This window comes from Ochotona princeps, chromosome 5, assembly GCF_030435755.1.
Source record: "Ochotona princeps isolate mOchPri1 chromosome 5, mOchPri1.hap1, whole genome shotgun sequence".
NCBI classification, from domain to species: Eukaryota; Metazoa; Chordata; class Mammalia; order Lagomorpha; family Ochotonidae; genus Ochotona; species Ochotona princeps.
In genome coordinates, this window is record NC_080836.1 from 31,533,414 (window position 1) to 31,550,874 (window position 17,461).

General features: G+C 40.1%; 1 protein-coding gene across 2 annotated transcripts in view; it reads right to left on the bottom strand.

Annotated features, from left to right (window-relative positions):
- Positions 1-17,461, bottom strand: part of ORC4 (origin recognition complex subunit 4) — a 48,467-nt gene that overhangs the window by 1,764 nt on the left and 29,242 nt on the right. For both annotated transcript variants that reach the window (XM_012931413.2, XM_058664468.1), the window contains 6 exons: positions 13,135-13,286; positions 10,265-10,438; positions 3,208-3,294; positions 2,127-2,235; positions 1,304-1,399; positions 1,155-1,222 (listed from right to left, as the gene is read on the bottom strand). In XM_012931413.2, coding sequence (XP_012786867.1) covers positions 1,155-1,222; positions 1,304-1,399; positions 2,127-2,235; positions 3,208-3,294; positions 10,265-10,438; positions 13,135-13,286 — 686 coding nt within the window. The remainder of the gene's footprint in view (positions 1-1,154; positions 1,223-1,303; positions 1,400-2,126; positions 2,236-3,207; positions 3,295-10,264; positions 10,439-13,134; positions 13,287-17,461) is intronic.

Below are 17,461 nucleotides of genomic sequence, written 5' to 3' on the forward strand. Positions count from 1 at the left end.
ACCGGGGTCCCCACCACCCGTGTGGGGACTTGGTTTGTGACTCCAGGTTTTGGTGGCCCAGGACCAGCAGCTGCTGCGGGCACCTGGGCAATGACTGGTGGATGGCACGCTATTTGTCTCTCTCTCTCTGACTCCCTCCCTCTCTGTGCCTTTCAGATCTCTCTTAACAGTAAAATACTAAAAAATACTAAAAAATACTGTTCATTGTAATCTCTTGAAGAACTCATTTTTAAATTTGATAGTCACTAAATTTAATAACTGCCACTTGGCTCAATTAGAAAATAGTATGTCTGAAATGAAATATGTAAACCTTTCGCTTCTATACAGCCAGCATTTCCAATGAACAGAGCCTTGAGATGTACTATAAATGTAAATATAACCAAATTTCAAAGATTTAGTATCAAAGTAAAACTAAATATTTCAGTAAATAACTTCTCATACTGACTATATATTTTACGTTATTTTTTACATACTGAATGCAAGTCAATCTCCCCCAGTCTTCCAGCCACTGGGGGATCTAGCTCACAGTATCTCTCTGAAGCGGCCATGAGGATACCTACGCTCCAGTGCTGGAGTCACACCCAGCGTCCTGTCTGTGCTCACCCTGGGAGGCAGCTAGTGAAGGCCCAGGCGCCGGGCCCCTGGCACCCAGGTAGGAAACCTGATGTGGCTATTGTGGGTCTCTGTGCAGTGAATGACTGGCCGGAGAAATCTCTTTCAAAGAAATTAAAGCTTTCAAGTTTTAAGTTTCATGCCTGTTCTTTCCCCCCTAAAGAACTCTTTCTGTAATCCTGCAACCAGTGAGATTATGTCTTTTATTACTGGCTGTTGTGTGCATTTTATCTTCTTTTAATGGTGTGATGACAAACCAATCCTTGGGTTAGGATGGGTTAGGGTTACAGCTATTGTGATAAGTAGCTCCTTATCAGGATGCAAGTGCTGTGAATAGACAGCAGAGGGCAGCACAACACTATAAACTGTAAAACAGGACTAACTGCCTTAAGAATTACTGAGACATCACATTTTAAAATACTTTGTTTTAAAAATATCAAGTACTTAATGTTTAAAAATAATGAAAGTGCAACTTTGATACGCACAATTAAACTAGATGCAAAACCTATACTTTTCTCCAGAAATTAGTAAACCAGTCTTACCTTCATGACAACAGGTTTCTCAAAATTATAAACAGAATGGGCCTTCCTTTGAACAAACTTTTGGAACTCTGGATAGAGAAAGCAATGAGAAAGTCAGAACCTTCAAAGGACCAACAGAAGAGAGAAGAAAACTGTCAGTCTCAGCTTACCATTATAGACCATTTGAAAATTAAAAGGCTCCTCTTCATAGATGTCGTTTAAATGTTTCATTGCTATTATGAGACAGATTTCCAAGACTGAGAGACCTACAGTTAAAGGAAACCAAACTTTGAACTACAGTTTAAAGAGACATTAAGATTAAAACAAACTGTCTTCTAAAGAGTATACAGTACTGAAAGATGAGTTTCATGGGTTCTCTCAAATACAAATACTTTCAATCACTACTACTGATACAAACTTAAGCAGCTTTAACGGCCCTGGATTAAAATTTTCATAATCTACCAAATAAGGCACTTTCTAAACTTATAGAGAAATTAAAAGGCTTAGAGACAAAATTCCCTAGCAATCATCAAGCAGTCTACAGTAAACAGTACACTGGAACTGCAATTATGATGTTACACCACAAAGGACCTTGGGTTGGATTTTAAGAAAATTTCTTACTTCTATAAATTATACCGTAAATTGTCTAATAGTACCCCGTGGAGAAAAGGCTTATCAGAGTCTCAAAGGGATCGTGAACCCCAACGTGGAATGCCAGTGAATGTTCTTCAGTGGTGCTGGTTTCACGAGCACGTCGGCCGTACCACCTTGCGTGGATTCCCCAAGTGGCAGGGCAGGGCCAAGTGGCTTTTACTTTAAACAGGAGTAGTAATGCCCTTTAAAGAACTGAGCTCAAGGTTCCGCATGAATGCAAAAGGGTTCTTTTCAAAAAGCACAGTTGCCATTGTTCATTAAAATTTTGAAAAATATCGTCTAAATTTAAGCTTTTAAAAATTAGAGTTTAAAAAAAAACCTCTGAAGCTGGCTTCTCACCATGTACAATATTGGCTTTAGAATCCATGCTAAACAGCAGGGTAGCCTCCATGAGATCTGCGGCAGTCAAAAACGGATGAGACGCTGTCAGTCGATTTAAAGCAAGCATCTAGCAAATGTGGAACAGAGAAAGGATTACTTATTTCCTGGTTCATTTGGGACATATGACAGAGGAAAAATTCTGAATTTTTATAGTGCATGCCTAAGAGAAAGCTAAATATTAATATAACTAGTGTTAGAAGTCAGTTATTTTCCACCTGATGGTACAAGAAACAAAAGAAGGTACACAGCGACAAATAGCTCCTTGAAAGCTGTCTCTTTCATCTTCGTTTCTTAAAAATGAAACAGCTCCTGGAACCAACATTGTCACAAAGATACCAAAAGGTTTTTTCGGGGGGTGTGTGTGTATATATATCTTTCATTTAAAGTTAGCAGATAAAACCTAATGTCGGGGGCCCGGCGGCGTGGCCTAGCGGCTAAAGTCCTCGCCTTGCACACGCCGGGATCCCATATGGCCGCCGGTTCTAATCCCGGCAGCTCCGCTTCCCATCCAGCTCCCTGCTTGTGGCCTGGGAAAGCAGTCGAGGATGGCCCAATGCATTGGGACCCTGCACCCGTGTGGGAGACCTGGAAGAGGTTCCTGGTTCCCGGCTTCAGATCAGCGCGCATCGGCCCGTTGCGGCTCACTTGGGGAGTGAATCATCGGACGGAAGATCTTCCTCTCTGTCTCTCCTCCTCTCTGTATATCTGGCTGTAATAAAATGAATAAATATTTAAAAAAACAAAAAAACTAATGTCACTGGGGCAGCCGCTTGCGATGCTGACATCTTACATGGTGCTGGTTTGAATCTCAGCTGCTCGACTTCCGATCCAGCTTCCAAGCACTGGGGGAAGTAGTGGAAGATGGCTGAAGTGCTTAGAGCCCTGCAACCATATGAAAGCCCCAAAGAAGCTGCTGGCTTTGACCTGTCCCAGTCTTGCTGCTGTGGCCATCTGGGGAATGAACTAGCTGATGGGAAATCTCTCTCTTTGTTTAACTACCTGGAGCAAGACAGTGAGTGGTAAGTCGGACTATACCAACCAATAGCATGTGCAATGACCGCAGGTTTTTGCTGACATTGAAATGCTTCTGTAGTACTTCTCGCACACTTTTATCTTCTGAGAGACTCTAAAGAAAAAAAAAATAGTAATGGAACAATGTGTTTTAAAATCTAAGAATATGGGATGGCATTTAGCTTAGCAGTTAAGGTTCTGTGATTAATATAGAAGTATCAGCATGTGTTAACCCAGTTCTGGTTCCTGATCCCAGCTTACTGCTAATGTAGACCCTGGAGGCCCCTGTGATGGATTCCTGCCTCTCACCACATGGGACATCCAGAATGAGTTCCTGGCTTTGGCTCAGGAAAACCCCAAGTGTTTAATGCAATTAAAGAGTGAACCTGCACACAACTGCATTCTTTCTCTTCGTCCCAAATAAATAAAAAATAAATCCCACTAAATATAAGCTTGTACTTCATTGGTTGCTATACTTATTAACTATATCTGATATTTACTCAATTTTTATATATGCTGGTTTTATTGATGTAACTCTAAAATCAAGCTTCAAGCCCACTGATTTTCTTCATGTTAACATGAACCTGCTACTCCAGAATTTCTAGTGTAACCTGGGAAAGTGCAGTCATACTAATGAGATGAACAAACTGCAGCACAAAGTGATTGAACCTAAGAAAACAAGGAAGAGTCTGACCAGAAAGCTTAAGCTTTAGGAGTCAATAGGAGAAAAATGCAAGAGCACACAGTTATGGGAACTGCATCAACAACGTCATACAATCCTTGGTACTGACCCATAAATACTTGTGAGTTGAAATTTTTGCAAAGTAACAATGTGGAAAGAAGGCAGGAAAACTTAACTGGAAGCAGCCACAATTTTCCATACCTGATGAACGATGGTCTGAATTAAGGGTGGTAGAAAGACAAGGGAGAGCTAAGACATTTGTAGAAGACATCTCTGACGGAAAATTAACTGGTTGTGAGAAGAGAGGGGAAAGTCTGAAGGGGAAAGCAAAAAGTCGGTGGTATTGGTGCAAGATGAACCAGGCACTGGAGCCAAAGAGTGGATCCTGGAAGATCAATACATGCGCTGCACATGGAGAAATGAAGAGCAAAGACGACTGCAAGAGAATCCCAGAGAACGGTCATGCGTAACACCACAACATACTCCGAACAATGTAAGCTGCTCTGAATACAGGTAAGTTTTAAGAAGAGGCTTTAGCGATACAGCGAGCGTAAGGACCTTGGAGAAAGCAGCATCTGCAGCAGCCTGGCATCGGCAGGGACTCAGGGCTGAGTAAGAGTGATGAACACTTGGCAATGAGGGACAAATGAGATGAAAGCGAGTGACTTGCCGAGTGGCAGAAACAGAAGGGCAGGGGAAAGTGTCATGTAGTTTTCCAAATCTTATCTGCATGGAATAAGGATTGTATTTCCTTATTTTTTTTAAGCCCAGAAACCTGAGTGCTTGTGTATTTCCTATAGCTATGACTATATGGCTTTACCTTTTTCACTATAAGAACAGATTCAGCAATAAATTCCAGTCATCATTTGCACGAAATTTCATGCTCTCAGATCAATTCTAGTTCATAATTATAGTTCTGATTCTAGTTATGGTTAAAGTTGTTAATATCTCTTATTATTGTTTACATTTTAAGGTGACTCATCATTTCTATCAAAAATAAAGGTAAATATCTTTTGAAAGTACACAGGATGAACATAAACAATAAAAAAATAAAAACATTTTAAAAGTGAAGTCAGATGGCTCGTCAGGCTAATCCTCAGCCTGGTGGCGTCAGCATTCTTTATGGGCATGAAGTCATATCCCAGCTGCTCCACTTCCCATCCAGCTCCCTGCTTGTGGCCTGGGAAAGCAGTTGAGGACGGCCCAAGGCCTTGGGACCCTGTATCCGTGTGGGAGACCTGGAAGAAGCTCCTGATTACTGGCTTCAGATTGGCTCAGCACTGGCTGCTGCAGCCAGTTAGAGAGTAAAACAATGGATGGGAAACTATCTCTATTTCTTCTCCATGTTATATCTGCCTTTCCAACAAAAAGAAATAAATCTTGAAAAAATATATATATTAAAAAAAAAGGAAAGAAGGGATGAGCATTGTAGCACAGCAGGTGAAAGTGAGACAGGCACCACAGGGATGCTGGTTTGTATCCTGGCTGTTCCACTTGTGGCCCAGTTACCTGCTAGTGGCATGGAAGCACTGGAAGATGGCCCAAGTGCTCAGAACCCTGCCATCCATGTGGGAGATCTGGATAAAGCTCTTGGCTTCTTTGTGACTCAGCAGTGACCATTGTGGCCACTGTGGGGAGTCAATCAGAGGAGAGAAGAATCTCTCCTTCCCTGAGTTTAAAATAAATTAATCTTAAAAAAAAAGTTTAAAAGCTTTTTAGAAATACAGATCCCTAGCTTCTCAAACTAACTTTGAGTTTTAATATGAAAGAAACTAAAGAAATACGTAACAAAATATCATGGACAAACTATATTCCTAGCTCTTGTAATCACCGGCTCATATCAAGTCCCCTATAAGACTGATGTAAAATCTGAGCACTTCTTATGGTCCTACTTCTATACTTTCAGCTGTCTGGCTACAACTCCTTTTCTAAAAGGTAATACTTTGGTGCCACAATTACTTAATCTGTTTAGAAAACACATTTTATGTCATCTAAATGCAAACCACTACTAAAAAAAATAAAACTGCCTGGTTTCTTTCACTTTTTTTTTTAAAAAAAAAAATCCCTTCTGTATTGAAACATTTTATAAGCTATCGGAGAAAAGGGTTATTGTTAATCATCAAAGCTTGAGTACTTCGGTGGATTTCCTTTAAAGAGATTTAGCTATAATTTTCTAAAATGATCTTTTCATGGAGTTCTCTTATTTTACCATACTGGGACACTGCCTATTCTGTCTACTTATTTATTTATCTGAGGGTGAAATAAATCCTGAAATTAGAGGATATTTAGATTCAATCTTACGTTGAATATTTTTATTGGGTGAGACTTCCCGGATGATCTGTAATGTGTTGTTAAAAACAACTGCTGGAGAATCAGCACCGAGAGAAGGACAGCTCCTGCAGCTCGGTTGTTCCCTTACACAGCAGGGACACTGGCCATGGTGCTGACAAACTTTTTTTTTTTTTTTTTTTTTTTTTTTACATTAGAATTAAAATTTATTTATCTTGACATGATTATCCAATTTTAAAGTAGGCTAGAATAAGTGAGTTTAACAGGGTTATAGGATGATTGGTCAACATGAAACATAAATTGTGTTTCTGCATAATAGCAATGAAAATTAGAAAGCAAAATATTTATAATAGCATCAAAAATGAAATACTATCCGACTTTGTAATAAATCTTACATAAATAAATCTTTTTTTTTTTTTTTTTTTTTTTAATTATTTATTATTTAACTTCAGTAATTACATTGTATTATGTGACACAGTTACATAGATACTTGGGTTCTCCCCACCCCTCCCCAAACCCTCCCACCATGGTGGATTCCTCCACCTTATTGCATAACCACAGCTCAAGTTCAGTTGAGATTTCCCCATTGCAAGCGTATACCAAACATAGAGTCCAGCATCTTAAGATGATATGATGTTATGTATAACATGTTATGTTTTGAATGTTATATGTTGTGTATAAACTAAAATTGAAGTATAGGTGAGGTGGTCACAGAAGGTGGCTGGGAACCCGCATTTACTTTTAACATATTGGTTACTCATTACTATGTCAATTAATTCCATAATGATGTAAATTTTTGCTGATGGTATGTTGGAGCTTTCAATTGACTGGGATGATACTCTGCTGGCTCTGTCATCAGACCAGAGAGGGTATACCTAAGAAACCGTTGAACTTGACGGGACAATAAGATGCTGACAAACTTTTGAGAGGAAGGTAGCACAAGGTGATCAGACTACAAAAAGAAATCATCTTAGAAGGAAGAAAAAGAAACTTTAGTGGTGCTAGTTCTACTTTATGAAACCGGATTACATGACTAAAACAAACAAAAACAACAGGGCAGTCCTCACTTTCATTCGCAGCATCTTCCAAGTTTAGGGGGATACTGTATGTAATAATGACCCAGAAAATGAATGCTGAGCCATCTTAAATACAGGGTAACTATTTTGTAAGTTATCCAGTTGTGCTTCACCAGTAAGCCCTCTTTATTCCATTACATAAACAGTCATTCCTTGGTATCCTGGCAGAAAGGGGAGAAAGAGCACTGGTTCCCCAACCAAAATCCATGAATGCTCCAGTCCCTTATATAAAATGGAGTATTTACATGTAACATATGTTCCATCCATAAGTTTTAAATCATCTCTCCATTACTACAAAATTTAATGCTATGTAGTAAATGCAGAACAAGAGAGTAAGCAGGGATGGAAGTTAAAGCCCTGGGAGAGGTTAAACATTTCAGAAGGGTTCTGTTTGAGTCTCTACCAATCAGACAAACATAATATTGGAAGAAGACAACAAGTTGTGGCAAATCACAGTCCATGAGGCACGGAAAAGCAGAGGTTAAAGATGCAGAGCTGAGCTCGAGTCCAGGCCTAAATAAGAGGGGTAATGTGAAGGTATTGGGAGATCCTGTTTCCAGGGAATGGAATCCCAACTCTACAGTTATGAAAGCACATTTGTCTGAGCTAACGGCAAGACCTGTGTCTTCAAGCAAGATTAATTTAGGGACAAAAGTGGTTGCCAAGGGAAGAATCACACCTCAACCTATGAAGGCACAGTATCTAAATTTTAAGGATCATTTGAATTATATATAGTTTCATTAGGAAAAATACAGAAGTATGAATCAAAATAAAACAAAAACATTATAACAAAAAGTAATACACAAAATTTGAATCCTTTACAGAAAATCAACTAATTCAGTGCGTATGTCAAGCTGAAATGTTATAAATAATTATCCTACAGTAAAAGGAAAATGGATAGAGATAAGGAAAACTTCAACTGTCTACCATGCAGTTGTTCTACAACCACACTTGTACAATAAATTTCTATATTTAAAAGAATAAAGCATCCACATTAATATTACTCAAATGAGAATACTGTTAGTATTTTATAATCAAACAAGAAATACTTTAGAAAAATAAGTGGCATTATGGCATAGAAGTTAAAGTTGCTGTGACGGTGGTTAGAGATCTGGCCATACCACTTCGGATTCAGCTCCCTGCTCATGCGCCTGGGAAAGCAGAGGAGTAAGGTCTAAGGGCTTGGGCTCTTGTACCCATTTGGAAGACCTGGATGGAGTTTCAAGCTCCTGGCTTCCGAATGTCTCAGACCTGGTTGCAGCCATTTGGAGAGTGAGCCAACAGATGGAAAAGAGATCTTACTCTCTGTCTTCTAACTTTTAACTCTGATTTTCAAGTAATTCTTTCTTTTTTCTTTTTTTTATTGAGAATCACAACCTTTACATGTTATTTTCCACTCCAAGAAGCTTCATTTTATTTATCTAGTCTAAGATTTTATTGAAAAATAGAGCAAGACAGAGAGATCCTCCATCTGCTGGGTCACTACCTAAGAGCATGCAAACAGTTATGGTTGGGCCTGGATGACATCAGAGGCAGGAACTCCAAATGCATCTCCTGCAGAGGTGTCAGGAGCCAAGTATTTGGATCATCTTCCATTGCCTGTCTAGGCACACAAGCTAGAAACTAGAAAGAAGCAGAGTGGCTAGGCCTGAAGTTGGTACTCTAACATGGGATGTCTGTATTACAAGTGGTAGCTTTCCTGCTGCACAGTGCTAGACCCAAGACTCGTATTTTTAAGACATTACCATGACATTCTTGCATAGGAACAAAACTTACCAATTATATTACTAAACACAATCTGAAATATATACTTCTGTTCTCCCCACTAACAAACTGTCAGCACAGAATGGAACTGATACTAGTTTGCTGTGTTGATACATCAATAGTCTGAGCAAGCCAGGCTGTTCAACTTAAGCATTTGTAAACTTAAGAGTCCACTAGCTTTGGTAAATCTTGAAACAACACCTAATCTGCCTTTGTATAACTCTCAGGGCTCTAGGGATTCCAAGATGGAAACACCCAGGTAGATGAGCACCAGACTTTGAATTGCCTTTTTAAAATCCAGGAAGACAAAAGCTGAAGTTGTGGGGCAAGTTGTGGTGCAATGGGTTGAGTAGTGCCGTATTCCATAGAGCACCTGGCTGCTCTGCCTGCGATCCAACTCCCTGATAATCAGCTTGCAAAAGCAGCAGAAAATGACCCACGTGCCAAACTCCTGACTGTAATCTGGGTATGGAAGATCTTGCTCTTTTAGTACTCCCACCTGCCCTCTAACTCTGCCTTTCAAATAAATAAGTATTTAAAACAAAAAAGACTTAAAAACAAACAAAAAAAAAGTGGGGCCTGGCACTTTGGCGTACCGGGTTAAGCTGCACTCTGAAATCCCGGCACCCCATACAAACACCAATTTGAGTCCTGGGTGCTGGACTTTTGATTTAGCTACCTGCTCATGAACCTGGGACAGAAATGGAAGAAGGTGCAGATGCTTTTGCCCCTACACCTACTTGATAGACCCAGAAGAAGCTCCTGCCTTTTGGTTTTGACCAGGCCAAGTTTCAACCCTTCTAGACATTTGGGAAGTGAACCAGTGGATGGAAGACCTCGCTTTGTGTCTCTCCTCCCACTGTTAATTTTGCTTTTCAAGTAAATAAATCTTTTAAAAACCACTGAAGTTACTTATAAAAACTGAAGGAAAAAGCCACATTGGATATATATGCACAACAGAGTAACTTGCTAAAGCTGCAAATCATAGAAAATAATTTCCAAAATCATTAACAAAATGATCTACAGCATAAAGCAGATACAGATAATACACAAATGTACTTGAAGTTACTGACATTTCCAAGTGTTAATTTAGAAGATACTTTAACTATATTTTACAGAGGAAAACAACAACATAATTGCATAGTATATTCCTGAAGTTATTTTTTTTTTAGCCACAGTAACAATGGAAAGTTTATGCCAAGACTCAAATTTTAAAAATCCGTAGCTTTTTTTTTTGTATGCAAAAGACACAAGTCACTAAGCTTTTGGGTTACCTGAACATTTTCATTCCATTTCTCTACAAAAGGCTTGTCTGGAAATTCTGTAGGTAGAGATAATTGTTCTTTAAATATTTTAACATACTGTGGAAAACCAAATGAATTCATTAAGTGTATCTGCCGGTGAGAAAATCGTGACTTCACTCTTTTTTCTAAGAGTTCCAAAATATCCTTAAAAACAAACAGAAATCCTTGTAAGAGGAATGTTAAAAACAACTGCATCAATGTCATAAGTAAACTACCACCTCAAATTAGCAATTTCTTTTATAATACATGATTAAGCATTTAAAAAAAAACTTCAGGGAAACTAAATAGAACACTTTCAGGCATGAATTCTCTTTGTCGTATATGAAGAAACTTCACTGAGGGAAAAAATGGAATTAAAAGCTGATATGCATTTCCCACGAACTTAACGAAGTCTCCTTATAGAGGGATAATAGCTTTAGTATCTAAGAACATTAGTAATACTGAACCTGAGCAATCTTCCAAGAGATTTTAAGGCACACTGCTTTTATCTTCTAATAATTATATCACTTAATAATACTATTCCTTCCTACATATATAACCAAGAGAAATGTATAAAGTAAATCCATCAGAAACATATACAAGAATATTTACAATACCATTATTCATAATAACCTGAAACATGTGAAGACTCCAAATGTTCATCAACTGACGAATGGGTCAGCAAAACGCAGAGTAACTATAGAGCGGACTATGACTACTTAGCAGCACCAGAATGAAGAACTGATAAAGGCAGCAATATGGTAAATCTTCCACTTGACGATAAGTGAAGAAGCCAGTCAAAAAGACCTGATCTCCTAAATCACTCATGAAATGATATTATGACTGGTTTTATACTCAAAATAATAAAGGGATGGGCAGAAAACACGACAAGATAAAAGGAATTAGTTTTTTACTGCTGAAGCTATGTGAATCAGGGATCACTACATTATTCTCTTGCTTGTATACTGCTGAAATTTTGCACAATGAATTGTTTTAAAAGGGGTGTAGTAAAGTCTGGAATTAAAATTTCCAAATGAAAAAAAATTTCTAAATGTAGCTAGGGAAATTTTATAATGAGGTAAACAAACCAGGCACAAACACACAAAAACTGAAATGATCAAAAGGGGATCATTGTAAATTTGTAAAGAAAAACTAGGAAGATGAGTAGCTTAGGATAGGAATTAGGGGAAGGGGAAATGGAAAACCTGAAATCGAATTAAAATACTCCTATCAGAGATAGGCATATTGCACATAAAATACTTTTAAATTTACCATATGCATAGATGGTAAAAAGGTAATAAAAGTGATATCCTATGCAACCAATAAGTAACAGCCCCAACAGGAATATAGTGAAAGTAGAAATAAAAATGTGATTTAGTGGTGGGCAGCAATAATGACACAAGCTGGAGATTTGGGGATATAGAGAACAGTTTAAAAAAGAGGAGGTGGGAGGGATAGTGCAGTATTACACTGCATTGAGTTTGGCTCCCACTTGCGGCACAAGAACTCAGGTTGGAGTGTCAGTTCTAGCATCAGCTGCTCTGCTTCCGGTCCATGTCCCTGCTGGTATACTTGGAAGGCAGCAGGCGATGGCCTGGGACTTAAATTCCTGCTAAATACCCATGGGGGACACCAGGATGGCATTTCTAGTTCCTGGCATTAAACTAGACCAGCCCAAGATTTTGAGGCCATTTTGGGGAAAACCACTGTGCAGAAAATTTGTGTCTGTGTGTATGCCTTAAATAAGCCAATAACAATAGATTGCTTTCTCAAAGGCAACTACTACTCCACCTACAATTCTGTTCTCTATCTATAAATGCAAACACAATCACCCTAAAGAGAACTACACACTTGGAGAATTATACACACACAATTAAACAAAAAAATGAAAAACTGCTAATACCAGTGTAAGTTACTCTGAGTTCTCCGCCTGAAGGAGGACTCTGTCTAGCATGAAAGCCGGGGACTCCTGTGTCTTGTGATTTCTGCTGCGTGAGGCAAGAGGAAATAAAGACCAGGCAGAGCACAGGCAGACGTTCACTGAGGTAGGTGCGTTCTGAGGTTTACATCATCAGTTCGGAGTGCAAGGGCAGGAGGTGCAGACACTCACTCTGTAGATGAATGCACTCACAGGGTTACTGAAAGGTGACTCCTGCTTCCCTAATGAAGACAAATAATTGTGGGAAAGGGCTGATACAGCTTGCCTGCCAGCAACAGAGTGAAAAAACTGAAAGAGCTATGGAGACACCATAGAGACAGTATGAGAAAAAGTTTTACCTGAACTCAGAGAGAGGTTAAGAGGTACCACAAAAGGACCAGTCTACTTATCCAAAGACACACAAGGTTCAATAGAAAAAAGTGACAATGAAATTCAGACCATGTTTAAAACAATTCTAAACTTCCAAAGAACAAAGCCACTCTGCTGACTGTTGCATGGTAAGAATCCTTACCATTTCTGGGGATGGGTGATTAAGAAGTCAGGGTAGTTGCTTTTTGAGCTGGTTTCAAGCACTTTCAAAAAAATTATTAATCAAAAAAAGAATATTAATATTAATTCTGATATTAGTGAGATCACTTAACTGTTTTACTTCCCAATGCAGAAAGTATACTTACTAGCATAATTTTACTAATTTTTTTCCTTTAGTTAATTAGAAAGAGGGAGTTAGTAGTTCACAGGTAACTATTTTTTTGTTTTCTACTTTAGTTGAAAGGTAAGATCAATGCACCAGGCACTGTTGGAACAAGATGTTTAAAATCCCAATATAATGACCAACATATAAAAAAAAAACACTAATTTTATGATCAGTTAAGTTGGGATTCTGTAAATATTAAATTATATTTTTTTAAGTATAAAGACTTACCAATCTACACGTAAGACCAATAACAGCTACTGGAGTCTGTGCAGTCTGAGAAATATCAAAAAGATTATAAAGGAGTGTTTGGTTTTTATGATGAGCAAAAAGATCAAATTCATCTAATACGAAGATCACAGGGCAACTGCTAGTTCGGTCACCTGAAATAAAAGAAAATCTTTACATTAGCTTTTATGTCAACTTTTTTCAAGTTTCAAACTATTTACTACATTTCAACGTTTAAACCTCAAGTCAAGAAACACACACTGATAACTCACTTTAGGTAGGATACTTAACACTCATGAGATATAAACAACTATTCTGTCTGTCATTTACAGTCAATAACTAGAATCCAGTTTGTGGATTAAAACAAAACTTTAAAATACTTTCAGGGACTGACTATGCAAATGTAACTCTTCAGTAATTACAAAATTGGCAAAGGCTTTTCATCACATATATAGACTTGAAACACACGGGGATTATTAATTTTCTGCTTCAAAAGAAAATTGCTTAGTCAATAAAAGTTCAAAATATTTTCATATAGAAAAAAAATTTTTTTAAAAATTTATTTATTTTTATTGGAAAGTCAGATATACAGAGGAGGAGAGACAGAGAGGAAGATCTTCTGTCCGATGATTCACTCCCCAAGTGACTGCCACTGCACTGATTCAAAGCCGGGAACCAGGAACCTCTTCCGGGTCTCCCACGCGGGTGCAGGGTCCCAAAGCATTGGGCCGTCCTCAACTGCTTTCCCAGGCCACAAGCAGGGAGCTGGATGGGAAGTGGAGCCTCCAGGATTAGAACCAGTGCCCATATGGGATCCCAGCACATTGAAGGCGAGGACTTTTGCTGCTAGGCCACTATGCCGGGCTCAGAAAATTTTAAAATAAATAATGGTAAGTTTCAACTACAATTTAACTTCTCTTAACCATAATTTAAAAAATTGATGCTCATTTAAATATTCTCATTTAGAAAAAATTCTATAAACAATGAGGTTCAAGCAGTTTTCCTTCTTTTAACCTTACCATTTTTAACTTGCTATTTATTTAACTGATATGAAATGAAGAGAGGCAGAGATACAGGGATCCCCTGCTTGCTGGTTTGACTCCCTAAGTACCCAGCAATGGCTGAGGCTGGGTCAGACTGAAGCCAGCAGTCAGGAACTCAAACTAGGCCTCCATGAGGGTGGAAAGGGCCCAGCTTCTTGGGCAACACTGCTGCCTCCACAGGTACACATCAGAAACCTGGAACTGCCCATGCAGCTGGGACGTGAACTTAGTCACTGATCTGAGATGTGGCAACCTGCTGGGGACCTAACTGCTATGCCGAATGCCCATTCCTAGTCTTTTAATTCGGTAGTCACTGAAAACCAGCAGTCTTTGTTGAGGATGAGGGCCAGGAATGTGAGTATGGGTGTCTCACTGAGCACACTGACTTCCCCACAGGACCAGATGCAGGAAGCGTGCAGTTTTGCTGCATGACGGAGCTCATCAAGGGTGTTAAGGACAAGTGGGTGCTCTGGTTCATCACATATCCACACTAACAGGAAGCAAATCTGAGAAGCATCCTGGCTTCTGTGAGAAAAGTGCTAAGTAGCTGCCAAGAACTGAGCCTCTTTTATTGCACAATGAACTAAAATCCCCTAAAAAACAAAACAAAGCAAAACAAAACCCACTTCTTAAGGATAATTTTCAACATTCTAAACATAGAAATTTAATAAGACACATTACATTTTTCTTAATTACTACACAGAAAGAACTTCAGTGGAATAAAAGATACAATGAATATCTGGTGAAAGGAGACTTAGTCCACAGAACAGTTAAACTAGAACAAAAGCTTACAATGGCTTAACTGGCACAAAACCAACTACTCGAAAGCCTGGAAACCAAATAATGAGAATATGTTTCAATGTTTACATAATCTAAAGGACAGAAATTTTCATGCAAATGTTATCTAGAAATGTTATTATTAAAGTTGTTTAGCTGACATATCCAAACCATATTTAAGGGAAGCTACTAGGCATAAGAATCATGCCTTTAAGTAAAAAATATACATTCTAAAAAATCAAGATCAATATACAACCAAGGAGATATGAGTAGTACTAAAAAAATGAAATGCTGAATATTATAGGGCCCAGCATGATCGCTCAATGGCTAAATCTTCATCCTGCAAACTCTGAGGTACCCTATGGGCACTGGTTCATGTTCCAGCTGCTCCATTTCCCATCCAATTCCCTGCTATGGCATGGCAAAGCAGCGGGGTATGGCCAAAGCCTTGGGACTTTGCATCCACCTAAGAGACCTGGAAGAAGATCCTGGCTCCTAGCTTTGTATCAGCTCAGGTCCAGCCACTGAAGCCACTGGAAGAGTGAATCAGCAGATGGAAGATCTTTCCCTCTGTAAATCTGATCTATCTTTCTAAGAAAAGGAAATCTTAAAAAAAGTTGCATATTACATTAGGAATTATGCAAAACAAATAAGATTAATTTTTCCATCAGAGGTAAACATAATAGAATATTTTTGATCCTGTAAGAAAATCAATACAGTGAAACATGTTTACACAATGAACCTTCTGAGGCAGAGCTGGGAAGTACTGCTTCTCCTAAATATCATCCCTATGATAAAAATTCTTCTCGTTAAAGTTCATGAAGTATTCGCATCATTATTCAAGCATTTGTTCTTTAGTTAAAAATCATAAAGAAAAATCTGTAACTTAAAAAATTTAGGCATAATTATTACACAGAATACATATAAAACCATAAACCCTGAGTCAGGCCTAGCTTGGGGACCTCTGAACTACTGGCCTGGCAGTCATGGCAGGTGGTCCCACGTCAGGCCTGGTTTGGGGAACTCTGACCCATCTGGCCTGGCAGCTACAATGAGTTAGGTAGCTCAGGTATCAGTGGCATTGGGTAAGCCCCTGGGCCACATGGTGGCAGGCTCTGGGGACTTGGTATGCACTTACAGGAGCTCTGGGCGATGGCACAGGTGGGGGTGAGCAGGGACATGAGGGTTCACGTAAAGGTGATGAATGCCTACTGAGGAACTTCCATGGACAGGGCCACTGTACTCAAGGGTAAGCGAGGGGGCTGACACTGAGTGGTTTGGAGGGGGAAACTGGAGGACCTTTAAGGGTCAAACTTAAGTACCAGCACATGTGGGAGACCTGAGCTAGGCTAGTTACCATGCACCATCACCAAATACCACTCGGTGGCACACACTAAAGCTAGGGCTGGGAGCCTACTGGCAGGGCTAGATCACAGTACCAACCAGTGAGAGTAGGAACAGAGGGTGGGAAATGTGCCAGCACATGAGAGAATCAGGTTTGGCGGAAGAATCTGTAGTGGTATATGTGGACCCATTCCTGTGGAACTCAACCTACGTTGGTACGCTCAAATCTATGGCTGGGAACAGGACTGGTTGGGGAGCTAAGGGAATGCCTTGGCTGGATTGGAGTTCCCACTGGTGAGCGCTAGAGCCAGAATGGGGGGATCGGGCTGGGCTGGACATAGCTGCAGTTTCCCTTGGCATGGGTATGGACTGGGTCTGGGAAGCACCAGACTGGGCTATACTCCAGTGAGTCTGATACCCTTGAGAGCCAGAGTGGGTGTAGAATGGGCTGGGCTAGGTATTGGTTCCCACTGAACCACATGAGAGCTATGTCTGCGTGTGGACCAGGTGTGGCTGGTTGTAACACCCAACAGTAAGAACTGGAATGTGTGTGGGCCAGATGGGCAAGGACACTGTTCCTGCCATGACAGGAAGTGAGCAGTCACTCTGGCCCAAGGACACACTGGTGTGCACGAGACCTGCCACTGGAAGGATTCTGATACAGGCACTTGGGAAACTCCTTTGTCAGGACACAGTCCCTGCAGGTGAGTGCAGGAACCAAGGCTGGGAGAAGTCCAGATCAAGGCAGGTTACAGTATTAGCTGGCGTATGTGTGGGCCAGGTCTGGGTGCAAGCCAGGCTGGGCCAGTTCATAATACCCCCTGGCAGATCTGAGAACCAAGATGAGGTGCAGGAGGGGATGGATTGGGCCATAACACCAGCCAGTTCATATTAGTACTGGGACTGGGGGACAGCTGGGCTGGCCTACGCTGCAACACCCACTAGCAGGACCTGGAAGTAGAGGCAGGATGGACAGCCAGGCTGCAGCACCCACTGGTGGATGCCAAACTGAGGCAAGCCAGGGGAGTCTGGGTGTGGTGGGTGCTGAGTCCATAAGCCCTGGGTCGCCTGGCTTGGGTCCCTGGGCCCACCTGCATGGTGGGTGCAGGGACAGTAAGCCCTGGGGGCGGGGGTGTCCAGTGGGTCCCAGGGCACCTATCCCATAT